The 25,461-nt window shown below is 51.4% G+C and overlaps 10 protein-coding genes across 10 annotated transcripts; 3 read left to right on the forward strand and 7 right to left on the reverse strand.

The window, feature by feature from the left end:
* Positions 1-91: 91 nt before the first annotated feature.
* On the reverse strand, positions 92-1,742 carry N7446_010283 (mitochondrial processing peptidase; the record flags this gene model as incomplete). The annotated part of the gene is made up of 5 exons (XM_058519026.1): positions 92-482; positions 532-1,226; positions 1,285-1,362; positions 1,417-1,542; positions 1,593-1,742. The coding sequence occupies 5 exons, from the start codon at positions 1,740-1,742 to the stop codon at positions 92-94; spliced, it is 1,440 nt and encodes a 479-aa protein (XP_058369814.1).
* Positions 1,743-2,086: 344 nt separating this feature from the next.
* On the reverse strand, positions 2,087-3,055 carry N7446_010284 (SDR family oxidoreductase; the record flags this gene model as incomplete). The annotated part of the gene is made up of 1 exon (XM_058519027.1): positions 2,087-3,055. The coding sequence occupies one exon, from the start codon at positions 3,053-3,055 to the stop codon at positions 2,087-2,089; it is 969 nt and encodes a 322-aa protein (XP_058369815.1).
* Positions 3,056-4,517: 1,462 nt separating this feature from the next.
* Positions 4,518-5,674, reverse strand: N7446_010285 (uncharacterized protein; the record flags this gene model as incomplete). The annotated part of the gene is made up of 4 exons (XM_058519028.1): positions 4,518-4,754; positions 4,802-5,227; positions 5,298-5,449; positions 5,587-5,674. The coding sequence occupies 4 exons, from the start codon at positions 5,672-5,674 to the stop codon at positions 4,518-4,520; spliced, it is 903 nt and encodes a 300-aa protein (XP_058369816.1).
* A 434-nt stretch (positions 5,675-6,108) lies between these two features.
* On the reverse strand, positions 6,109-7,048 carry N7446_010286 (uncharacterized protein; the record flags this gene model as incomplete). Its single annotated transcript, XM_058519029.1, has 2 exons — positions 6,109-6,730; positions 6,785-7,048. The coding sequence occupies 2 exons, from the start codon at positions 7,046-7,048 to the stop codon at positions 6,236-6,238; spliced, it is 759 nt and encodes a 252-aa protein (XP_058369817.1). The 3' UTR covers positions 6,109-6,235.
* A 1,950-nt stretch (positions 7,049-8,998) lies between these two features.
* On the reverse strand, positions 8,999-11,323 carry N7446_010287 (CCAAT displacement transcription factor COY1; the record flags this gene model as incomplete). The annotated part of the gene is made up of 2 exons (XM_058519030.1): positions 8,999-11,142; positions 11,209-11,323. The coding sequence occupies 2 exons, from the start codon at positions 11,321-11,323 to the stop codon at positions 8,999-9,001; spliced, it is 2,259 nt and encodes a 752-aa protein (XP_058369818.1).
* Positions 11,324-11,897: 574 nt separating this feature from the next.
* N7446_010288 (uncharacterized protein) lies at positions 11,898-15,745 on the forward strand (the record flags this gene model as incomplete). The annotated part of the gene is made up of 3 exons (XM_058519031.1): positions 11,898-12,051; positions 12,125-14,766; positions 14,816-15,745. 3 exons carry the CDS (start codon positions 11,898-11,900, stop codon positions 15,743-15,745), a joined length of 3,726 nt encoding a protein of 1,241 aa, XP_058369819.1.
* A 502-nt stretch (positions 15,746-16,247) lies between these two features.
* On the reverse strand, positions 16,248-16,817 carry N7446_010289 (U6 snRNA-associated Sm-like protein LSm7; the record flags this gene model as incomplete). Its single annotated transcript, XM_058519032.1, has 3 exons — positions 16,248-16,375; positions 16,461-16,532; positions 16,646-16,817. 3 exons carry the CDS (start codon positions 16,815-16,817, stop codon positions 16,248-16,250), a joined length of 372 nt encoding a protein of 123 aa, XP_058369820.1.
* Positions 16,818-17,692: 875 nt separating this feature from the next.
* On the forward strand, positions 17,693-19,967 carry N7446_010290 (Zn(II)2Cys6 transcription factor domain-containing protein; the record flags this gene model as incomplete). The annotated part of the gene is made up of 2 exons (XM_058519033.1): positions 17,693-18,482; positions 18,535-19,967. Exons 1-2 carry the CDS (start codon positions 17,876-17,878, stop codon positions 19,965-19,967), a joined length of 2,040 nt encoding a protein of 679 aa, XP_058369821.1. The 5' UTR covers positions 17,693-17,875.
* Positions 19,968-20,603: 636 nt separating this feature from the next.
* On the forward strand, positions 20,604-21,645 carry N7446_010291 (intradiol ring-cleavage dioxygenase; the record flags this gene model as incomplete). Its single annotated transcript, XM_058519034.1, has 2 exons — positions 20,604-21,322; positions 21,375-21,645. 2 exons carry the CDS (start codon positions 20,604-20,606, stop codon positions 21,643-21,645), a joined length of 990 nt encoding a protein of 329 aa, XP_058369822.1.
* Positions 21,646-22,329: 684 nt separating this feature from the next.
* Positions 22,330-25,042, reverse strand: N7446_010292 (PAN-complex poly(A)-binding subunit PAN3; the record flags this gene model as incomplete). The annotated part of the gene is made up of 9 exons (XM_058519035.1): positions 22,330-23,360; positions 23,408-23,563; positions 23,611-23,755; positions 23,808-23,990; positions 24,305-24,402; positions 24,453-24,595; positions 24,664-24,715; positions 24,781-24,846; positions 24,970-25,042. The coding sequence occupies 9 exons, from the start codon at positions 25,040-25,042 to the stop codon at positions 22,330-22,332; spliced, it is 1,947 nt and encodes a 648-aa protein (XP_058369823.1).
* Between the last annotated feature and the right edge of the window lie 419 nt (positions 25,043-25,461).

Genomic DNA, 25,461 nt, shown 5'->3' on the forward strand with positions numbered 1-25,461 from the left:
TTGATAGTACATTCAAACCAAAACCGCCAAGATATCCACGAAGGGACATTCAGCAGTCATCTTTCACAACGCGATCTTACTCTAGACAAGATTACGAGATCATGCGGGACATGTCTCCACGGATGCGCTGGTAGTCGAGGATACCCTCGATGCTGCCGACGGCGCTCATGGCAAGGTCCTGATCCCACAGCTTGCGGGTGGCGAAGTCCATGACGTCCTTCTCGGTGATCTGGCTGACGGTACGCTCGATGTCCTCGGCGCTGAGGCGGCGGCCGGTGGTGATGATCTGGCGGCCGATGTCCTCGGCGACGGCGGTGGTGCCGTCGAGGGACAGGAGAATGGAAGCCTTGAGCTGGGCCTTGGCACGCTCAACCTCGGCGGAGGTGACGTTGTTGCAGAGGCGAGACCACTCGCGGAGAGTGAAGTGGATCAGGTCATCGAGCTGAGTCAGGTTCTCGCTGACGAGGTAGATACCCCAGAGACTGTATCAAGTTAGGGCGTGATGTTAAAATATATAAGTATTTGACTTACCCGGTGTCGCTGTAGCTGGTGGAGAAGCTCATGAAGCTGTTTGCGAGGTTGTGGTGGCTGACGTGGGAGCTGAGCTTGCTGCCGAGGAAGGGCGACTGGCCCATGGCGCGGTCCCAGTTGCCGACGATGGCCTGGGTGACAAGGGCGGTGAAGTAGTCATCGTCCTTCCAGCTGACACCCTCGACGGCGAGAGCGATGTGAGCGGAGGGGATGGTGTCGTCACGGAGACGGACCTCAGAGCCAATGAACTCTGGGGTGCGCTTCTGTTCGGCAGTGAGGGCGAGGGCAGCGGAAGTAGGGGGCTTGCTGGGGAGGGCACCGAAGTGCTCCTCGGCAAGGCGGACGAGCTGCTCGTGGGGGATACCACCGGCACCGACCAGGACCATGCGGTCAGCAGTGTAGTTGGTCTTGATGTAGTCGGTCAGGTTGTCACGGGAGATGGTCTGGATGTTCTCCTTGGGGCCGAGGATGGTGCGGCCAAGAGGCTGGCCCTGGTAAGCGGTGGCGTGCAGGTGGTCGAAGACGACCTCCTCGAGCTGCTTGTCAACCTCCTCCTGCTCGCGCAGGATCACGTCACGCTCACGCTCAATAGCACCGGGCTCGAGCTTAGAGTTCTGAAGGATATCGGCGAGGATGTCGACGGCCTTGGGGACATCGTTGTTGAAGGACTTGGCGTAGTAGACGGTGTTTTCACGCTGTGGTCGCAATTAGTATTGATCCGATATAGGTTGATGGATGGTTTCCCGGTCGTACCGAAGTGTAGGCGTTGAGGTGAGCGCCCATGTTCTCAATCTCAAGCTCCAATTGGTGCTGGGAGCGCTTGTTGGTGCCCTAAATATATTCATCAGAAGATCGCTTCGAGGATTGAGGCTGAGGGTGTCGGACCTTGAAGGCGAGGTGCTCGAGGAAGTGCGCGGTTCCGTTGGTCTTGTCAGTCTCTGCCCGGCTACCGGCATCGATCCACACGCCGACCGTGGAGGTTTGAGCCCATGGCGAGTGATCAGTGGCAATCTAGACACATATTAGCTAGTCGACGATAGCATTGATAATATTAGGCGTACCGTGAATCCGTTGGAGAGGGTGGTGGACTGGGTGGTGGACGGCAGCGCAACCGGCGACGCAAAGCCACGCTTCACGGGCTGGATGGACTTAAGAGCCGCACGGCTGCGGAGAGCCTGGTTCAGGTTGAAAGCTAGGCGCCGAGAAGCCATTGAGGACGACTTTTATAGGTGGGAGGGAGGGGAAAGGGGGAGAGATGGAGAAAAGAGCTGATGGAGACGCCCTGAGGTTGAAGTTCGGAAGTCTGAAATTGTTCGCCTTCGCCAGCCAATCACATGACCCGCTTTTCCAAACCGCCCTTCCCATCCCGAATACTTCCTTGCGCTGTCATTATGGGGCAAAGAGCATGTTTATGATCTCAATGGCTTGTATTTATGCTTGGTTGAGTGTGGGGGTTATATTATATGACTTTTATAGCTCTATTCCGTCAATATCACCAATATCCCTCAATCCAAATTCATGTCTATTGATTGGCTACATTATACAAAGCCACTTCTTATACAAATCGACTGGCAAACTGTCTGATATTCTCCTCCATCGAAATATCAGCCGAGAATCCCAACTTGAAAGCACGTGCAGTATCAAACTGCGGAGTCCACGATTGCACGATCTTGTCGGTGGCAGCATCATATTTCTCCTCAACAAGAGCCCGACGCTCCTTACCACCGACCTCCAGCAGTGCATCCAACATCTGCTGAATACTGACCTTCAATCCAGGCAGGTTAACGGATCTGGACTCGCCAAATGCCTCCTTGGGAATGTTACGGGCATGGATCAAGTTCTTGATCACAGTGTGCGGCGAGCAAATCCACATTTCCGTCTCCTTGGCTACAGGGAGAATAGCCTTCTTGCCATGGAACGGCTCACGAATAATATCACTCGCGAAGCTGCTAGCAGCCTGTGTAGGCTTTCCGGCTCTCACTGTGACTGTGGGAAGGCGCACGCATCGGCCGTCTAGGAATCCTCGGCGCGAGTAGTCATTCAGGAGAGTCTCGACGATCAATTTCTGCGATCCATATGAAGATGAAGGTACCGGCGGGAAATTTGTCTCATCAATGACGAATCCTGGGGCTGCAGGGCCGTAGACTGCCAATGAGGATGTGAAAACCACTTTCGTTCCGGGCATGGTCTTGCGTAGCCGGTCGAGAATGTATCTTACCGAGTCGAGGTTGACCCGGACTCCCAGCTCGAAGTTGGCCTCTGAGCCGCTGGACATGATGCCGTGCAGGATGTAGACTGTTTCGTAGGGGCGGGATTCGTTGATCAATTCGTCGACCTCTTGGGGTGAGGTGAGATCTGCCTTGACTGTGCTCAGGCGGCTTGCATTCTGTGCAGCTGACTCTGGGATCTCGGGCTTGACCATATCGGTGATGGTCACGGTTGTTGTAGCAGGTGTGCTTGCAAGCAGACCCGCGGCCAATTCCTGACCGACGTAGCCCCCAGCTCCAGTGATGAGGATGGACATGTTGAACGTACTTTCGATAGATTATATCTTGGGGTCAAGGATATTAGTACAAAAGAATAAGTTATGTAGATCCAGAACCCATGGCATCCTTTCGGCCTTTATATAGTCGCCGTCCACGCTTTGCGGGGTTGGAGCGGAGTCCAATCTCTCCCCCCACGCTGCAGCTTCAACATGTCTCTCCACCAATGATAGAATCGTGTTTTACTCAGTTGACCACTTGAGCCAAGTCCCACGCATCAATTCCGATCCATGTTGTGGTGATCCTCGGTGAGATATCCGATTGCCGGGAGGCCCGGCGCAAGTCCGAGATGCCTACCTGTGAGAGCAACGTTTAGCCCTGACAACCTTAGGTTAGAGAGCATACCTTTTATCATATAGTTTAATCTTACAAAATGACAACTTACTGGAATAACTCCCAAGGTCTCAAATGAATAGTGTAAATTATTCGTTATACGCTAAATGTTTTACGGGAAAAGATGCTCGGAAATATAGGAGCAAGCAGAGAGGAGAACCCTTCGCAAACTCAGCGAGCATCATAATGCTGAATAACTAGATTCAATCTATGTCGTTATTACATCCACAATTCGGGTCTGCGTTATGGGCTAGGAATCCTTTTGTAAGTTACTGTCATGGTAGGAACATCTATATGAAGATATTTGGTAAGTTATGGGATACTTGGGCTAAATCAGCGTACGCTATGGTCGTAATCTTATCTATTTCAAAGGGCATATTGATATTCATCCGTGGGTAAAATGCATCTGTAAAGTTTGGTATGAAGGATCCTGGTGGCTATTGAACAAGATGGGCATTCATGAGAACACCACTCTCGATCAAACAACCAGCTGGTTGAAAAGCGTTTTTCTTTTACTACCTCGTGAAGAAGAAGAATTGTGTTTGCTTTGAAGTTTTCGTTGTCGAGACTGTTTGGCAATGTGAAGAGTTGAGAGGTGATCTGGTCGGCATTAGTCTGTCATTTTATTCAACTAGGCATTGTCTATGTAGGTAAATTAGGTACTAGGAAGGTTTTGAACAAGGACCTAAATAAATTGTAAACACAACTGGTAATTTCTCTCTCATTTCTAGGTCCTGTATGTGTGGAGTCGGTAGATCAGGAAAGCTTGGAGAGACTTGAGTCATTATCAACACAAGCTACGGGATACACCATGAAAGCATAGAAGTGGCTAGCAAGGCTAGGAATCACTTGAATTGGACACTAATTACTGCGGATATCATACTCCATCCAGAGCCATCTCATCATCTCATCACCTCAGATCAAGACAGAGTGACACATTCCAGCGTGTACAATTCGAAAATGGAAACTAAATTTTGAGACGCAGCCAAAAGTACATGGGCAGTAAAAACCTGTCACAAGAAACGGGGAAACAATTCGATACATCACAACACGAGACGCCGAGGAGAACATCAAAAGGGAATGGACATGACCAGAGACTAAGAATCACCTTTATGCGGAGCGCTTGTACAGACCAGCGACGATACAGTGGTCACGCTCGAAAGGCTCAAGGGTCAGCTGCTCCTTGGGCTTAATCTTCTCCTCACGCATCTTCTGGACCTCGCGGGCGAACACCACCTCGGGCTTGGCCGTGGAGTCGATACAGTTGGCCTTGATGGAGACAATGACACCACCCTCAGCCTTGAGGAACATGTGGGCGTTGAGACCGACAATACGGGCCTGGTCGGGCTGGGCAACATCGGCGAAGATGACATCGACCATGGGCACGAGCATACGGTAGCGGAGGGGTGACGGGCATCCTCGACAATGGGGATGACGTTGGTACGGTGGGTGGCCATGCCAATCAGATCACGGCCAGAGCGGTGAGAGAACTCGACGGCGTAGACGTTACCGGTAGGACCGACGATATCAGCAATGTGAGAGACGGAGGTACCGCTGGCACCACCGAGGTAGAGAACCTTGGCACCGGGCTTCATGTAGATCTCATCGAGACCACCGAGGATACCGGCAGCCATCTTGGAACGGAAGGGGTTCCACACACGGTACTCGACCTTGGTGACGGCACCATCCTCGTTGGCAGGGCCCTCGACGGAGATACGCTTCTCGCCGTAAACGGCCTCACCAGGGGTCAGGTTCTTGGTGACGAGCAGATCCTCCTTGCCACCGCGAGCGACGAAGACACCAGCGTGACGGTGGGGCTCCTGTGGAAGGAAAAAAGACCCTGTTAGTGACTGATTTCAATGTCCCTGAGATTTTTTTTGAGAAACTTACAATGATAACCTTGGCACCACCGCGAGCACCGCCGCCACCGCGGGGAGCACCACGGCCACGGGGAGCACCGCGACCACCACGAGGGGCACCACGGCCACCACCACGGCCACCACGGCCACGGTCACCACCGCCGAAACCACCACGGCCACCGCCTGAAGAACTCGAATCAGCAAAGTGAAATTATACCAGTAAGCCGGTGTGGTGTGCATATTGTGAGTGTCGAGTTGGTAGAACCAGCGACACTAACGATGCGCAAGCTTGCGGCTTCAAACGGATGGACTGAACAAACCTCGACCACCGCCACGTCCACGGTCACCACCACCAAATCCACCACGTCCACGAGGGGGACCACCACGGCCACGAGGAGCGAAAGCCATTGTATAGGTTTGGAGAAAAACTCGGTTGGAAAGAGTTAAAGGGGAGGTAGGAGGTTGAGCTGTCGTTTCCGAAGGCTCAGACCGGTGTAGAGTTGAAACTGAGAAGAAACGGTCCCAAGAGAGTCGAGGAAGGAATTAAAAAAAAGGATTGCAGATCCGAGTTTACTGGATCAAGCAGTTAGAACAGAATTGGCCGCTGACTGTTTGTCGGGTGCGGGTCGATACCGTTGCTGCTCGTTGATGCGGTCGAGATTTTTTTGCGCTTTGGGATCTTTCAGAAAATCAGAACTGCGCTAGTCTGTTTCGGTGCTAGCGCTCCTCGTCCGTGTGGAATCATCACGTGATACTCTGTCGCCGATAGCGAGATCACGTGGTACGTCTTAGCCCTGCATGAAGTTGTTGATTGATCATTGAAATTGAAAGTGTAGTTATATTTCGTAAATAACGCTAGGTTTCGCCCTTGGGCATTAGAATAGAAAGTAACAAGAGACAAAGGCCAACCCGCAAAACTCATAGTCGTAACCTCCATCGAGGTCTATGTACAAAGCAAGAATATTCCAATCATTCCCCGAAGAAATAGTAGTTTGCAGAATACTGCATCTGAAATGCAGCAGGCAAACCCTTGCAGGTCTTTGGAGGTGACCCAGCCGCAGTGTCAACTCGATAGACACTCTTGTAGTTTCCAATGGTGCCATCAGTGGTGGTGAGGTAGAGCCAGGCAACGGCGCCATACTTGCCGGAGGTAGCATCAGAAGGCGCAGCAATCTGATCTTGCTTCTTCGTCATTACAATGCCGTCCTGCTTGTCTGGTGTAGTGTTAAGGTTGAACTCCGGGGTCGTCGCATCAAAGAAGAAATGATGTCCCATAAGCTCAATGTTGGCAGGGGGGAAAGAGGCCAGTTCGTTGGTCGGGAGAGTAATCTTGTATGCGATGCTCGGGAGTTTCTCAACAATACTTGGGTAGTTGGCTGCGAGACATGTGGCATTATAAAGCCTTGCGATGGCCCCTGCTGCCACTGGTGTGGTATTGGATGAAGAGCTCGCACATGTATAGTTCTGGGTGCATTGTGAGTTATACTATTCAATTGAAAACTCGAGATGCTCGCATACCTGAGTGCCACGTCCAAGTGCAACATAGACTGGCTTCAAGCCTGTGGGACCGGGAAGACCTGAGGCGTAGGAGGGCAGAGCAATCTTGGAGATGTCGCAAGCATCTGGTGATCTGATGTTGTGCTTTGCGGAACTGATGAACTGGCTCACTTTTCCGTAGAAGTCAGCCAGCTCATCTGACCAGTCGTATGCATCGTCTAGGAAGTTCGTTGGGGCAGCAAGTGAGACTGCTGCCAGGCAGGTGAGAAGGGAGATGAGACGCATTGCTGACACTTTGCGCTGAGTGGAGGAGAGTGGTCGTGAACGGCGGTGGCTTTTTAAATAATACTAAGGATTGTCCAGCAAGCCTTGAGTAGCACTCGGTCGGATATGAAGGAACGGGGATAAAGCGTGGTGAAGAAAGGAGTGACAGGAGAGGGAGGGATTGACGTGAATCCATTCGGGTCAGAGCAGAGATACATATAGAAGCGATTGTTAATTGCAGAATCCTCCAATTCAAGCATGCATCAAAGATAGTAACACACGTCTGACTCGAAACAATGCTGAATCTATAAACGGAGTGATCGATGCAACCTGCAGGTACTAGCAAGGGTTAAGGCTCGACCGCGATTTCTTATTGGTAGATGGACGCGCCCAGGGCTGCTTCCTCCAGCCTTGCTGCTCTCTGATTTGTCCTCGGCCACAAACGACTTTGGATTAATCAGGATAGCAACGCGCTAAGCAAAACAACGGGGGTTCCCAATGGCGGTTCGGCAGAGCTACCAGCACCATAGGGCCAATGTGGAGGGCTCTATTAATTCCCCGGCTATTAATAAATCTCACAGAAGAGGAGAGCATGTGTGCTAGGCGATTAGATGTGCAGGATTCTTGCCACTGTAGGCTAGTGTGCAGATATGCGGAGGTATTGCTGGGTCATGATCCTAGAGCCCTTGTGCAGGACTCGGGGAATTGTTGCAGGCATAGTACATGGGCTAATATAGTACCTTTGTATATCAGGTAGATATTCTTCAGCCCTGCCATCAACTGCCATCAACTGCCATCAACTGCCATCAACTGCCATCAACTGCCATCAAGTTGAATATTCTGTTCTTGTCCTTGGACTTCTTACGGGGGCTGGTTGAGGGGGGATGAGAGGGGCTGGGCTCACTCCGCACCCTTTACAACGCACTGGCGCGTAGAAAACGCCATTTCTTACACCGAAAAGTCCTGATCCGTCATTCCGCTTTAATTAACCTATTTATGTCAAAGCCAATTCCTGCTTTTGTTAACAGGCATTTTCGGACCCGGTTCGTTTAACCGACGCAAGCCACCCAAGATATATATACTTGCATTGCACAATGTCGACACTAATGCACCACATCCGAGGAAATTGTCCGGATCCACGCTTACCTGCACTAGTCGCTTCCATAAATGTTGCGGGGTCTACAAATGAACAGGACATACTTTCTCTGATATCCGAAAGTCAACATTGGAATGGATATATCATCATGTGGATTGGCTATCTTTTCATCAATCTTAAACTCGCAATTATTTACTTCATGAAGCCCGGGTGGTCTAGTGGTATGATTCGCGCTTAGGGTATCCAAAACCTAAGCACTCCTGCGCGAGGTCCCGCGTTCGATCCGCGGCTCGGGCCTTCAATTTTTTGCCTCCTACCCAAATTCGTATAGCATTACTCTGAATCTGGACTCGCAAGGCCTTTTTTGTCAAGTTCGTTTCTTGATAGCTCTCAGTTCTGTTCTACCGAATGGTTCAGTGTGTTTGTCCTCGGTAACACTAACCGTGCGAGCATGGGTGGATTTCTATATCTGAGCATATGGGCACCCGAAGCCACTCATAATACTTGCCAGTGGACCTGAATAAAGAGTCCACCCTTAAGCGAAGGCCGAAAGGTATGATTATCTATCTGCTACAAAAAAGGAATTTGATAGCTTGATCGGCTAAAGATGATCATGTCACAAGAGCTCCAATGCATATCCCAGGAATGACCAGCCCAATGCGTCATTACGCAGAACTCTACAGTCGCCTGATGCAACATAGTCACAGACATACAGATAGATATATTGCCAGAACTCAAATTTACACAGGATGCAGCTAGACCCACACCCAAGAATAGAGAGAGAGAGCACTCAATCCCAAACGCCACAGATGATCCATAAAGAAACAAGGAAATAGAACTCCGATACCCTCGCTGTGAGAACAAAAAATAGAACATTAGTGGAATCCTTCCTGCTGCCAGTCATCGCCGTGCAGCTGACCCGTGCCACTGCCTGTGCCACTACCACTACCCCCACCTCCACCGTAAGCAGCCGCGGCGGCGCTACCAACTGCGCCCATAGCGCTATGCTTCTCAATTTCCGTGGTACTCATTATGTAGAGGACAACGAAAAGGAGAACGTGGAGCGCAAAGCAGTAGCCAGCGAATAGGTTGCGACTTGTTCGGTTTGCAAGGATGACGCGGGTGAGAGAGAATACGATTCGCTCTGGTAGGCTCATACGTTTGTATGCACGGGTCGATTCTCGGCCTCGGAAGGCGGCGAAGGGTGAGATCCGAGCTTCGTAGGCGTTCTGGTATCGGTCGAGGGATAGACCTGATGGTGTATCTGCGGATGTATACACAGAGGTGGAGCTGGGTGTGTTTGCATATGATGATGCGGATGCGGATGCGCCCTGGCCTCGGCTGTAGGTTGAAACGTATCTTGTCTTCTCATAGAGACCCAGATTGTCCTTCTGGAGAGATGCAACTTCCTGTCGGAGAGATTTGACGGTAGCGTACAACTTTGACATCTCTTCTTCGAGTTCGGCGTTCTTCTTCTTGAACCGATCTCGCTGCGCTTGGATCATTGGTAGAAGCCCTGATCCGCCGCCTACTGCCTCTCCCGCGCGAATTGCATCCATGGTATTTGCGGATGCGGCGCCCTGGTCAAAGCCGGAGATGATAGAGGAGGTGGGCGATGATGCACCGCGGCGGGCAGAGTGAGGGTATCTGGAAGTGTATGTTCCTGCAACAGACATTGCCCCTGACGGGAATGAGTTTGCAGCCTCCTCTTGTACACGAAGAAGATCGTTTTCAAGAGTGGTTGAAAGGTTTCGAGACTTCTCGAGCTCCCCCTTTGAGGTGGAAAGCTCGCTCCGCAGGGTTTCAAGCTGACCTTGGATATCACGGTGGGACACCCGCAGAAGAGTGAGCTCATCTGTCAACTTCTTGTTCCGGGCCATGAGGAGTTGCTCCAGAGAGTTCTTGTCCTTCGATTTGGTCGCATCACCATTAGTCTCAGTCGCCTTGCCTTCAGCTCCATCTCCAGCCTCATCATCATCCCCAGTTGCAAATTCAATGGATCTGATCATCTCCAGCTCTCGACGGATCTCATCATAATCAGCGACCTTCGCCAACCGCGAGCGCAGCTCCTCTTTCTCGACCAATGCCTTTGATGCAGTTCTCTCCGATTGAAGTAGCTTAGCCTCCCAAGTGTGTTTTTCGGAGTCTTTATCGAAGCGCGCAGCATCCAATTTCCGCAACAAGGAAGAGTTCTCCGACTGAAGACGAAGATATTCAGGGTCATCCTCGACCGAGACTGGAGCAGAGTGCGAATGCGAGGCAGCCTGAGCCAGCTCGATACGCAATTGTTCATTGCGTGCTTCCACATCCGCTAGCCTTAAGCTTGTCTTCTCCAGGTCGGCAGAAACAAGCTCAAGCTCGGCTGCACTGGCACCACTTCGCGAGGCATCATTCTCATCGCTTTCACCCTCGCCGAGGCGCTGGGAGACTTCATAGCTTGCCTTGAGCTCCTTGATCAAGCGTTCCTGGTTCTCTACCTTTTCCTCCAAGCTTTTCTCCTTGGCAGCCCAGTTGTTCGTCTTTTCTGTCAAGACAGCTTCCCACGATGCCTCAATTTCCTTGGCCCTCGATTCTTGGTTTTCTTCCAACTTCTTCCGGGCAGCGCGTTCCTCCTGTAGGCGTTTCTCGGTCTCTTCTTGCTGCTTGGTGAGACGATCCACGGACTTTTGCAATTGATCCCGCTCCGATGTCAGCTTCGGGACTGTATCTTCGGATAGAACGAGGGAGTCGACGGAAGCTTCAAGGAGTGGGTAGGGGTCTGGGGCCTCGGATAGTGACGAGTACAGTTGCAAGAATGAAGACGAAGACGTTTTGCCTTGGTTGGTCAAAAGATCGATGAAGGATTGATACGCCTTGAGTAGACTTTTATACTCGGCGAGCTTCGCCTCGTCATCAAGCTTCTTATAGTCCTTTGTCTTCTGGGCGAGGTCTTTTCGTTGCACAAGTGCATCACGCTGCTGTTCGACGATGTCGGAAGCTGTTGTGTCGAGTTTCGCGATCGTATTGGCCAAGTCAATACCTATGATAGTTCTAAATTAGCACAGCCCACGAAAAACAACCGTAGTCTGTTGATCTGGCGACGTACCTCTCCAGGCTGCGATGGCGCGTTGAAACTTGTTGGTCTCTTCGGTCAATTTGCTGGATGGCACATCAGGTTGGTCTTGGGGAACCAAGCCCTCTGTAATGGCAAAAGAATCCATTGTCCCCGGTCTGCACACCCCACATCAAATAGCCAAGGGGAAAGTTGGAGATCTGTTATCGCGAACAGGACACGCGGCGCACGGGCCGATATTGTTCCGAGTGTACGGACTATACAGTCGGGTTAGATCAAATGTATGAAAGATGGGAGTTGGATTCAACAAAAAGGAGCGTCAATGAAGCATCTGTGCTATGTGTCTACTTGATACCCCTAAGATGACAGCCGTTGTCCCGAGGTATCCGTGTACAGCAGAGTGGGCGATAACGGCCAACGGACATAGATTGTGGTTACCGCCTTGCCATCTAGATACATGATGTTGGCTGATAATGTAGTGTTTCCTATATATGTGGCAGTCTGGGTACATGCTTATCCAGGAGCCTACTAATTAGTAACATGAAGGTATAAAAACCCTAAATATCGTATTTTATGAATCCCTGAAATGAATACTTGGCAAATAGGTTCTGTGGCCGTTATATTTCTGCCGTCCCTGAACCCCTTGAGCTTTGGCCCCAGCTAGTGACCGCCCTAGCTGGTCACTCTCCAATCCCGCGGGGAGAGATGTCAACTACAGCCTCATGATGGCTTTGGACCATGGAATTGGTCCCCGCAAGAGGCGGAGGATCAGTCCTCCAGGGACTGTGCCTTATGTCCTACGATCCCTCTTCGAGGATGTTCCGTTGGCAACCGAGCATAGCTCCGACGTCTACATCACCTGCGTTGAATACTGGAGTAAGCTCTACCCTACGTAGAACTGTAAAGGCTGCATGATCTGTGAATTGAATGCCTACTGACCCTGAAACAGATGAGAATCTATACATCGGCACCTCTGCAGCCGAGATCCTGCACTTCGTATGCCTTCCGCCAGCTTCCCCAGACGAGTCCAGCGAGCCTACCTTTATACTGGCATCCCGATTGCCTATCCTATTCGCCCAAAGCCCCCCAGCCGGGAGTGAACAACAAGGCGTCCGGCAAATAGTTATCTTATCCTCAGTGGGCAAAGCATGTGTTCTCTGCAATGGCACTGTTACGTTCTACATGCTGCCGGAGCTCAGCCCGGCCTTTGGAACTACAAAGGTCAACCAGTGCCGCTGGATCGGTGGTTTAGATCTCAACCGGGATGCAGAGGAAGAGGAAGACCCGACGGTGATGATCGCCGTACAGAACAGGATGATGTTGGTTCAAATCGGGGACGAGGCGCGCCGGATCAAGAAGATCGAGTTCCCTGGTTGCTTGGTTGCGGCACGACGAGGGACCATCGCCTGTGCTGCTGATTCACACTCATATTCATTGCTTGAGGTGGCGCACCAACAGAAGATTCCCCTCTTTCCTATCTCCTCCTCGAGCGAGGTCTTCGAGTCGGGACATGTCGAAGACATGAACCCAGCACCACCGACTCCACTTAAGCGTTCTCCCTCTTCATCCTACCCGAATTCACCACCAGTTGATCCTCGTGGGCATGGTCGAAGCAGTAGCGCAAATACCTTCGTGGGAATGCTCTCACCGCATGCACAAGGGGCTCAGATAGACAGATCACCGTCAGGGACACCGGATCCTTTCACATCTAGTGGGAGCCTTCGAAGATCGAGCTCGGAAGAGCGTGAAAGTGGAAGTTCCCCCAAGCCTGAAAACCAAGAATCAGACAACCACCCTGCAAGCAACGACAACCTCAAGCCATTACCACCTGTGCCGCCACCAACAAAGCAAAGTTCGAAGCGTCTGCAGCCTCATGTGGTTTCTCCGACACCCTCAGAGTTCTTACTAGTCACCGGAACTGAGGCAACGGAGCCGGGTGTTGGAATGTTCGTTGACATGGACGGCGAAGTGGTTCGGGGAACGATCAACTTCCACCGATTTCCCAAGTCAGTTGTAATTGATACGGGTGAAAGTGATCAAATCTTCCAACCAAATGAAGATGCCAAAGAAGAGTTTGTTCTCGCTGTCATCGAAGACGATGAAGAGGGGGAGTCTCGAACTCGACTTGAAATCCAACGCTGGGATGATGACCCAGTCGAGATCGAGCGAAATAAGAGATGGGTCGAGATCCCTCCACCTAGAGAAGGCCGAACCGCCCAAGTTGGTCTCAAGCACACACTCAGCCCCAGCCATCTCGAGCTTAATGAAATTGGTAAGCTGTTACAAATGGTCCGCCTCAAAACCCCTCTGTTATCTCCCCATGCCCCGGTGGCAGATCCAAGAACACACGCATCCATCGAGCAGCTTCAGAAAGAAAAGGAACTATTCGATTCACAAGATTTGACCGACTCCGAGGGACTCAAAAAAGGCGAGGCCTCATCAGAGCAAACTTGGGAGGCTCAACGGAATGCTGAAGAAGCAAAGTTCGCACATGGACTGGGCAAGGCTCAGAGCAGTCTCATCCTGTGGTCTGGCTCTCAAATATGGCGTGTTCTACAGAACCCTTTGGTCGTCCAACTTGAGGACACTCTGCAGAAGGCCCAGGAGACAAACAAAAGCGACCACACAGTACTACACAGAGATGCTGTTTTGGACTTGCTGCTATCAATTCAGGACACAGAGCCAAAGACTGAAGCTGAGTTCATTGGGCTCAGCTACGTGAAGCAAAAGGCGTGCCTCTTACTCTATGGAGACCTTCTCTCTATGCAGCCGAATGACCGTAGTGATTCCGCAATCAAGCAGACCGAACAAGCACTGGTGGCAGGTAACCTTGATCCTCGTCTGGCCTTGCTGCTTATTCCCCTGCTACGATGCGAGGTGCTACAGGGCCCGCAGGGTATATGGATACATGCCGGATTGGCATCAATGGCGATCAAGTACACTCAACAAGTAGGAAAGACAGGCGTTGATACGTCTGGGCTGGATGCTTCCCGCAGTCCAGTCCTTAACATGGTGAAGCGCTTCCTCCTGTCTTGGCAGCAAAAGCGAGGATACGGCAGCATTACCGATGAATCATATGTGTTGGACAGCACTGATGCTGCACTATTGCATTTGACCCTTGAACAAGATGCCTACCTGACAACCGACCAGCGCGTCTCATCACCTCTTCGCTCCGAGCTGAACAGACTAGTTGATAACTGGAAGGGCAACTTCGATCGGGCAGTGATGCTTCTCGAGACATACAAGCGGCTATATGTGCTGAGCCGTTTGTACCAGAGCCAAAAGATGTCTCGGAATGTCCTCAAGACCTGGCGGAGAATTGTGGATGGGGAAACGGACGCCGGCGGAGAGGTCTCCGCATCTGGCGTGGAAACGCAGATGCGTAGGTACTTGGTGAAGATCAAGGATGCACAGCTGGTCGAGGAATATGGCGCTTGGCTGGCTGGGCGGAATCCCGCCCTGGGCATCCAGGTATTTGCGGACAATGCCAGTCGGGTCAGGCTGGAACCAGCGGATGTTGTTTCTTTGCTCAAAGAGCGGGCCCCCAATGCTGTTCAGGCCTACCTGGAGCATCTGGTGTTTGCCAAGAACGTGAGATGCCCCTCCCCCCTTGTATAAACATAACTAACCATGAATATAGTACGCACAATATGCCGACGACCTGATCTCATACTACCTGGACACAGTGATTTCCGTTCTCGAGTCATCACCAGAAGCACGAGCATCCCTAGCCGATTCCTATTCAACCTACCGGGCCCTACGTGCCCCGAAACCAACATACCTAAACTTCATCACGGAAAACACACCTGCAGAACCGTGGTGGCAATCCCGCCTCCGCCTCCTCCAACTCCTAGGCGGAATCTCCAGCTCCCAATTCTCATCCCAACCCCTCCCAACAGGGATAAGCTACTCAATCCCCGCCGTCCTAACCCGCATCGAACCATTCCAAAACGAGCTCGTCTCGGAATGCATCATCCTAGACGGCCTCCAAGGCCACCACCGCGCCGCCCTCCGCCTCCTCACCCACGGCCTAGGCGACTACGACTCCGCAATCCGATACTGCCTCTTCGGCGGCCCGCGCAGCTCTTCCTCTTCAACAGGAACCCCACCAGAACTAGCAGAACATACCCTGCAATCCTCACTCTTCCGTCATCTCCTAGACGAATTCCTTCAAATCAAAGACCTATCAGACCGCATCGAGCGCACAAGCGACCTCCTCGCCCGTTTCGCGGCCTGGTTCGACGTCTGTGAGGTTCTCGAGCTAGTACCGGAGGACTGGAGCGTCGACATCCTCGGCGGCTTCTTCGTGCATGTCTTCCGAACTCTCGTGTCGCAGACACGAGAGACGCGCATCGAGCGTGCCCTCAGTGCAGGTCTAAACTTGCGTATCGGCGCCGAGTACATCGACGGTATGGAGAAGGCAGGGCCCTGGGTTGAAGAGGCCGAGGGCGTGAGGCGGTTGAAGGATGCACAGCCGAGACAGGTTTCTTTGCAGGCTGATGGTTTTGACGATGCCACCGATGACTCTGAGTTTGGGGAGACGGTGGGGCCTGGGGAAGTGGGCCAGTAATGTAGATCTGAGCGCTGATTTGTCCGAGAAAGGGCAGAGGGCTTTGTATAGTTTATGCGTTGGTTTTGAATCTATGATACCTATGCTGTTTGCTTGGAAATTCCATGTTGATTTTGATACTCTTTTTTCTCTCTTTTTTCCTTCTTTCATTCATTTTGTACCTTTGCTTGGGATTGCAAATCCCAAAGATTAGACCATCCCATCCCATCCTTCCCTTTGACATCGGAGAAGAAATAAAAGAAAATAGTCCTGTCCCCATCCTATGGAAACAGCCCTACCATACACATATATTCCAAGTCAAAAAAAAAAAAAAAAAGAGGAAGGATGGATAAAAAAGTGAAAACCATCATATTGCGTTCGTTCCCTTCGTAGCTACTGATGAGCGTAAAGTTCCGGCCGCACGCCGAAAGTCAGGGTTGGCATTGGCATTGAAATTGGCATGAGGGAGACTCTGTTTGGAACTCCGGACTTCTTCCAGACAGAGTGAGCGGAGAGTGCATGTTTACTCCTCTGCTTGCAGGAAGGGGTTGGGGATCTCATCGCTGCCGTCGGCGGGTGAGATCAGTACGATCAGAGTGCCTCGGGCGACAATCAGGCCCAGTGAGCGAGTGGTCTTGTTGCCCTCATCGTCTGGGATGATGGTTAGTATATCGGTTTAACTGTTGAAGGTGGAAGCTTGAAGCTTAAGCTTAAGCTTCATGTGATGGGAACTTACCACGCATGGTTTCCTTCACATCGTCGAGGACCAGGTTCATCAGCTGGTCGTAGCCCTTGAGGGTGCCGGAGACTGGAAGTGAAGTTTAGTATATAGTTCAAGTATGCAAGTAATAGAAAAACAAAAAAAGGAAAGAACAGAAAAGGAAAGAAAAGAAAAGTAACAGAAAAATCAACTAAACATACCCTCACGACCACCATTGAACTTCACCTGAACCTCCTTGTCCATATACTTGTTGAGGTCCAAGATGTTTTCCTTCTTAGGCTTCTCCTGTGCGCCACCACCGCCACTTTTCTGCTGGGCCTGGCCGCCACGACCACGACCACGACCTCCGCGGAACGAGCCTCGCTCGGACATGATTGGAAATGGAAGAGAAAAAGAGAAGGGAAAACAAATAAAGTTAAGCGAGGTAAACAGGAGCCGTTCCGATTACCCGTCGATATGGCTAGGGGAGAGGTGTAGGGAAGGTGGTGCGTGTATGAGGGATTTTACCAGGGAAGACACTCTGCCCGCCTTACGGAGATTACCGTGTATTGAGGGTTGCGCCCGCGTGAGGGATCCCGCCCGGAGGTATTTTACCGCTCCGATACTGTATACATGGAGTCCCGGACATTCCAACCTTCCTCTGTTCGACAACTATGTACAATGTACATTGTAAGCTAAGTTACATTGTGATTGTACATGTTACACCACTGACATATGGCCTGTGACAATTCCTTCCGAGCTCCCGAGTGAACCGCGCGTAATGTTTCAGTAAGGGACCTTCAGGCATCAGCCAAACCAGAGATGGGGTCACCTCCACAAGGCTCGAGGCTTGATTTTGGGGGATCCGCAGGATGTGAACGGACCTACTGAGTGCGAGCATTGGCAGCTCTGGATTACTTGTAGATTGTGTAGTGGCTAGGTAAGGCTATAGAGTTGCATATAGAGGTGCATATAGAGCGTATTGCATCTCAGCGGAACCCTCCGGCGGGACTCCGCTGGGAATGTACTAGGTACCGAAAGGGCCTATTGTACGATACTGGTCCAGTCGCCATTGCAATAGGAATTGGCAGTTTCCCACAATTTCCGTATTAAAAGAAAATTAAACAAATTCCCATCAGTTCCGGGGCCAAAGGATTGGGGCAGTCAAAGATCACGTTTTTCCTCTCCACTCCCGTGCGCTGTTCCGTCGAGATAGGCGCTTCCTCTCTTTCCTCTCTTTCTTCTCTTACTTTTTCTCCTCTTTAACCCATGAATGTAGTTTCGGATCCAACTTGAATTCACGCCGGTTTTTATCCGCGCGCTCAATATTTTCCGCGCTGTTATACCCTTTCCGCTGTCACCTTTCCTCCCTACACTCCATTCCCCCCATTCCTTCCACCCCCGAGATAAACCCTCCACTCCCGGGTTTCCACGCCCACCCCAATCCACAGATGGATTCTCACGCCCCGGAACCATCTAACAAACGGCCCCGGTCTCCCACCGCCGATCATGTTGCCTCGTCGAAAGTCCAGAAAACCCTCTCGAGCCACCTGCAGATCAACTACCTCGCGCGCCAATACCCCGATAATCTCCCGCTGGTTTCTGTTGATGATACGATGCCCGCGATCATTCATCTGCTCGGTGAATACGACGGCGTGCTACACCGCCATGAAAGCATCGCCGGCAATCTTGGCGCATGTCCGTTGGGCCCGATCTTGATCAAGCGATTCGAGCGTCTATTCGATGGCCCGCCGCAAGTTCTCAAGTCGCATGGCAAGGACGGTCCCACAGTGACCTGGCTGGATGTGGTTGAGTTTGCGAAGAATAAGCCAGAACAGTTCAACCTGGAGAAGTCGCGCAATGGTGTAAGAGTATGTCAGTTTTACACCAAGCAGTGTCGCGTGGAGATCAGCGAGGAGGATTTCGTCTTGATTGCCTCTGGCATGCCCCAGAAGATGATCCCGCCCCAGCCTATCATCGAGGATGAGGAGAAGGAGTTGGGTGCGCTGGAGATTCTCGAGAAGAACTTGCAGCATATCACTCAGATGGCTGATCAGGGTAGGTGTTGCATGCCATGTTTGGAGGTGTCCACTGACAAGCTTTCGTCTAGTGTCCGCTCGAGCTAGACAGCTTAACCATCGTCTGAAGAATCGCCGTAACGCGATTGTCACTCGCCGAGAGAATGATGCCACTCTACATTCGTCAACTCAACCGAGCGCCGACATCTGGCGTGATCCCAACGTCTATGGCCCTGTCAATGGTGCTGCATCCTCTCATGCCTCCCCAGCTGGTTTCCTCGCCGTCAATGCCCACCGTCCTGAAGGCGAGCACGAAGAGAACCCACTCTCATCACAGTTCATGTTCTCCCACTCCAATACGGATAATGTAACTATGATCAATGGGACCTCGATAAAAGGCGCCTCTCCCACTACTCGTGCAGACCTGATGAAGAAGTTCTTCACAACAGCAGACCGCCAAGCCCGCGGCTACGACGACACTGGCGCACCCCCAGCGCACCCTCAACCACGCCCTCGAGCTCGCATCTCCGATTCAGCAGACTTCAGCCCCTACACCGCCGCCACCGCAATCCCAGTCGCCATCCCAAACACGCCCTCCTCCCTCCTCCCCCCACCAAAAGCAACCCACCAAGAAAAAGACGACGGTGGTCCCTTCAAGCTCGAAATGATCGCCCGCATGGAAGAACTCCAACGCGGCGAGCGCGTCATCCCACCCTGCGACCGCTGCCGCCGTCTCCACATGGATTGCCTTAAGAACTTAACTGCCTGCGTAGGCTGCACCAAGAAACACGCCAAGTGTTCCTGGCGCGATGTCAAGGAAGACGAAGTCGCAGCAATGCGCGCATCAACCACGACCGCCTCCGTCTCCCACGACCGCATGGAAACAGACCGTTCCAGCGCAAACATCACCCCACCCCAATTCGGTCTTGGTCCCTTGCCTCCCATCTCCGCGGAACGTGAACGTATCCGCGAACAACCATTCGATTCCGTCGCAGATGCTAATTCCTACTACAACGGTCGACGCGAGTCCGCCCCTTCTGCTCCAAACCCTGTTCCTGGTTCTAAAGTTCCCATGGAATTACCCTCAACAGATAACTCGCCTCGTCGTGCTGTTAGTGAGACGGAGGGGAGGGGCCGGGATCATCCTGATCGTCGTGTTCCCGCTGCTGCTCGTGTCTCTCGGCCTGAAGAGGAGGACCCTGATGCGAATCAGCGTTTGATGCAGGCTATTCTTGATACGGTTGATCATCATACTCGTGTAGCGGCTGCTGTGCAGGAGAAGGAACGTGGTGCCGAGCGCGCTGTGGAGAACCCGAGCTCGAACCCGAGTGTGGGTGGTCCTGTGCCGGTTTCTGGTGTTGCTGCTGTTGATGTCAATGCTGGTGCTGGTGCTGGTCCTGGCCCTAGCCTTGGTGCTTATCCTCATTCTCACTCTCACTCCCATTCTCACTCTCAAGCGCGGAAGGTAGACGATCATGACCATGACCGAGATCGTGACCGGGACCGTCGCATGGTCCAGGCATAGATTGTGTCTGCTGTCCTACCTTGTTTAAGTTTCGTTATGCCTATGTTTTACTTCTCTACTTTTGCTTCTTTGTTCATATAGGTTGTATTTGGCGAATTTGGTGGGATTCGGTGTTTGTGTACTCTGTCATATATCCCTGAATATCATTAGCGTTTATCTTTTAGTCATAATTATCCATTCCACTTCTACTGTGTATAAATTACTCCTTAGATAGTACATGTACTGTGTCTACTCCTAGCCCTAACTGATCTTATAAAGAACTTAATCATACCCCGCAATGCTTAGTGAGAGATGACCAAGTGTGGGGCCTTCGGATATACTCTCTGCCATATCCGGCTTTACTCTGGATATAATTTATCCATATAGTTATAGTTTTGCATGTCAAGTGGTTAATTCCAGCATAGCTACCATATGGAAGTGTAGCTTTGGCGGGGGATACCCGAGTGGGGTGCGGGGTGTTGATTTCTTTTCGACAGTTGCTGATTGACCAATTCGGCTGTCTCCCGTCGGAACTGCCGAATGCCATAAATCCGAACTAAAAGTCATGATATAACTCCTGTAACCTCCAGACTTCCTCTCTTTCTCTCCTCCCCTCTCTTACAACCCCCAATTGACATCGACATTGCCGCCGACACCATGGATCCCTCCCAAGTCAAGATCCCCCCCATGAAAAACCTAACAGTGGACAATATAACGGAAAATGTAATCCGAATCAATAGCCTCTGTGAAGACGAACGCATGAAATACATCCTGGAACGCCTAGTAACCCACCTGCACGACTTTGCCCGCGAAACCCGACTCAGCAGCGACGAATGGATGACCGGCCTGCGCTTCCTAACAGAAGTGGGCCAAATCACCACAGAAGTGCGACAGGAATACATCCTCCTGTCTGATGTGCTGGGCCTCTCAATTCTCGTCGACTCAATCGACCACCCCAAACCACCAGGCTCAACAGAAGGCACAGTCCTCGGTCCGTTCCACACGCACGATGCCGAGGAAATGAGTGCCGGAGACTCCATGTCCCACGACCCCAAGGGTGAACCTTTGCTTGTTGTTTGTACCCTACGTGATACGGAGGGACGACCTGTTGAGGGTGTTAAGATTGATATCTGGGAGACGGATTCATCGGGTCATTATGATGTTCAGTATGCTGGACGGGAAGGGCCTGATGGGCGTTGTATTATGCGGTCTGGGAGTGATGGCGTGTTTTGGTTCAAGGCGATTACGCCCGTGCCGTATCCTATTCCGCATGATGGGCCTGTTGGAAGGTTGTTGAAGAAGTTGCATCGGCATCCGTACCGGCCTTCGCATATGCATTTCATGTTTGAGAAGGAGGGGTATGATCATTTGATTACGTGGGTTTCTCTCTTCTTTCTGTTTGGATTGACGATTTGCTGATTTATACAGGGCTCTCTATCTTCGAAATGATCCTTATGAGACTTCGGATGCTGTCTTCGGCGTTAAGGATTCCCTTACCGTTGATATTGGAAAGGTCGGGCCTGAATTGTCGAAGAAGTATGATGTCCCTGAAGGACATGCTTTGCTCACTTATGACTTTGTGCTTGTTTCCGATGAGGAGACTAGCCAGTTGCGCGCTTATAATTCCAAGGTTGCGCTGGATAAGCTGGGTCGGAAGGTTAAGATTGTTAATGGGTTGCCTGTGCCTGATTTGGATTAGGTGTAGATAGAGCTATGAAATTGAATATAAGTTGAATCAGAGTAAGTGGTACTTCTTTCGACTGTCTTCGATGTTTTCCGTTTCCTTCAGGCAACAAGTCAACAGTAGACTTGCATATGGAATAGCTTGAAGTGCGTAGTACCGTGCATCCATATATCTTGGTTTTAAAGGCTTCGAGTAGATTATCGGCAGGGAGCTAGAGATATCTGCCGGAGTACTGGCTGCTTATAATTGCTTACAATCCTTGATTTATTTTATACTGGGGATGGACGGTGTATCGGTATATTGATGGGTAGATGTATGGGCATGCATAGCAGTGAAGGCGACGGTGATGGTGGGCGTGGACGGACGTATGCCTGGCCAAGCATTGGATTGGTGGATGTTCAGGGATTTTGAATGGCGAATAGAGTGAGAACTCGGAACTGTAGACACTACAGTATCTAGTCTACCTGTAAGCAGTATTTGAATTTCTTCATTCTTATGTGGTTGTTATTTCCATTACATCAATGGCAACTTGGTTGCAAAATGAAACATGTAACACCATTTCCATCCTAGACAGCAATCCACCGGGCTGGCATTTGCCAAGCATGGGCGGGTATGGCAATGGTTTGGAGGTAAAAAAACAAGCAAATCGCAATCGTGGCGTTGCGTGTCCGAAGACCACCGAAGACGTCGAGTTCCAGGCTAATGCATCCGTCTTCCTGATTTCATGAGAGCCTGGAAGGAGGACTCAAGACTCTTCTTCAGCTCTTTGTAAGTAACAATGAAAATGTTTTGCTCGTCACGGCTGATCAAAGTGATTCTCTCATCAGTTCCCGCATCAAGCTTGTTCAGGGACATCAAAACATGTCCCAGATCAAGCACCGGATCACCTTGGGCATCCACCTGGTGGAAAACAAAATCGCGGAACATCTTCAAGAAGTAACGTTCTCCAGTCTCAGACCACTGCCGGTCCAATTCATATTCAGGGCGTTCGTTGACGAAGTTGAGCTTGGCCATCAGGCGCACAAGTCGTCCATTCTCCAGCTCGCGGCTGAGGTCAAAGGTAAGCTGATCATCCATGTGAAGAGCCGAGTCAAAAGTCGACATCAGCTGAGATGAGATTCCAGTAATAAAAGTATCGATGGTTCGCTCCTGATCTTTTTGCAGTCCACTCAGCAGCCAGAACACAGAGTTCTTCATCTGCGGGCTGTAAGCACGGGTGAAATGCTCCATGGCCTTGGTAGGGTTGTGCATGACGGTAGGGGTGTTGGCGCCCAGAGTGACAATCAATTGTCCGAAATTCACCAGATCCTGGCGCTGGAGGTCATCCACAGTCCGCTGGGAGTCGAACTGCACCACATCCAGAACAGCACAGGCGTTCAAGCGAATGCGATTCTTGCTGGTAAGCAAGACCTTGCCTGGCTCAAGAACTCTGGCAGCAAGACCCTGCGAGTGAATGGCCTTGAGTGCATTCGCGATCTGAGTCATGTAGCCCCAGAGCACCTGCTCAGGAATGGGAGCGTTCTGGCCTCGGTTTTGGTAGCGGGCTCCAGCGCTCAGATGCTGCTCTGCAAGTGTCTTGGACAGGGGATGGTAATCGGTAACAACAATCAAAGAGCTGTCTTGGAAGCTCCGGCTGGTGAAAGCATCATGGACAGTCACCACACTTCCGCTGCAAACACGCTTCCAGGCCTGAACCGACCGGATAGCCTTCTCATTGGTTAAGCGGAAACCTATATTGGTCAGTCAAAATTCAAGATAAAATTGGACATTCTCTTACCCTCAAGACGCCGAAGGGCATAAAAGTCACCATCTTTGCTAGACTGTGCCTTGTAGATCCAGCTCGGGTAGCCAAAGGTCGCAGCATTCTTCTGATGATTAAGATCCAGCGGAACAAGGGAGTGGAAGTAGTCAACTTGAGGAGGGAGGTTGGTGTCTAGAATTGTTAGTCTGATTCCGATTGTGAGGGGCGGCTTAACATACTGGGGAGGGTCTGCAGGGTAGCCGCAGATTTCTTCTGCAGTTCTTCACGGAGATCGTTAGGAAGAAAGAGATCATGGACATTTCGCTGATATCCTAGAGTGTTCTGATTATGAGGGCCGATGGGGGCATAGAGATGGTACTGGACCTGCTGCAGCGTAAGTAATCCGAAGCCACGGCAAATACGCGTATCAACCTACCGGCTGCTGGAACCCAGCTTGGTTCGCAAAGAATGCGCCTCCCATGGCAGCTGGGTCATGGGCGTAAGGGTTGGCCGAGACAGAACCGACTGCTCCGGGGGTCATAGGAGATGGGGCAGCCACAAAGGGATCAAAGGCATTCGGGGACGTGATGGCACCATTGCCATTGCCTGGAAGAGAGGCCTGGACAGGGTAGTTAGTAGGAGGGCCCATGTTCGAAAAGCGAAAGTTAGGATCGAGGCTGGAGCTGCGGTAGTTGGGACGATGGTGTTCTGGGATAGGATCGAAATCCTCGGCCAGAACATTCAAGCTGCTTGTAGACATATTGGGAAAGCCTCCATCCATCTTGACGGAGTGATACGAGACAATTCAAAGGGAAGATGATATTGCTGACGGCAGGGAGATCGAGAGCGCGAAGAAAACAACAACAAGACCCCTTTCCCAAAAAGGAAAGACGAGGGTGGCAAGAACGACTGGAGATTCGACTTGCAACTTACCACGTGCTCGAACCCTTGGGGGACAAATTCTTGGACGTCTGCCACCGCCCACTCTCCTCCTGCTTCTGCTCGCAGTCCAGGCGTACTTGTGTTCGATCCTTTGTTATGTCAGTCGGTATCTCTCTATTTCTCTCCGTTGACCACATACGTGATGAGGCACCTCGGGGCTGAAAGGGAGCTGCACTGGCAGCTTTGGGGGATATCGCAGTCGACTTCTTTGGGCCAGCCACGCCATTTCCAGAGAGCAAAGATGGTGTGAAACTGGGTGAGTCTACATTGAAGCGTTTCTTGCTACCAAGCGCAAGAAGTCCAGTCAGCGCTTGTTCATGGAATGACCGATATTGCACCGCCATATTCACCTGTCCGATTGATTGGCGTTCAGTTTTGTTGGGTCATGGTTGAAAGCGCAGCCTTGGAGGAATCCAGATCAGCTTCAACATTCACGTTACCCATGGCGTGAACAGGGTCGACAATACCTTTATCTTCATAGCGGCATCGCCCGTATATCGTCACGTTGCGACACAGAGTCTCTTTCGCATTCTCTGGGAAGCTCCTTGTTAGCGTCATCACAGAGCCGGCATATGCGTTCGGATTGCTCAGGCCATCTCGCTTGGGTGAATCCCTTCAGGAAGAAGTGAGTGGACCGTCGATGACTTTGCGCTCACCTCGGCTCTTCATTTTCGGCGAACCGGTTGTTCGACGAGCATCCTCCAGTGGAGGCTTTCCGGCAGATGCCATGGTGTATGACTGATGTCCACGAGACGGTGCGGATCAGCGCAAGAAGATCCCCATTGAAACCAGACTCGGTGTGGAGCAAAGGATGATATCGAGAGGAAACCGCATTCCCCTTCGATCTGATATCAAACGCGTTTTGACGATTGACGGCGGGTCAATTCCGGGATCACCCACGGAGGTCGGGAACTCTGCCGATAACAATAGGCATGAATGAATAAATATAAGTCCAAGGCCCTCTCTCATCCCAGAGAATGATTGAGAGCGACAGTACGGATGAAAATGAAGACGCGGGGCGACGGACGAACTCGAGTGAAGGGGGATAGCGCACGGACCAGGCGGTCAGGACGTCAGTGAGCTCGAAGGCCAGCTTCGTCATTGCCTCTCCAAATTACTGAGTCTAGTACTTGCCAGTCTACTGTCTT

The sequence above is a fragment of the Penicillium canescens genome (genome assembly GCF_028828765.1).
Source record: "Penicillium canescens strain IBT 15451 chromosome Unknown utg000006l_segment0_segment0, whole genome shotgun sequence".
Lineage (NCBI taxonomy): Eukaryota > Fungi > Ascomycota > Eurotiomycetes > Eurotiales > Aspergillaceae > Penicillium > Penicillium canescens.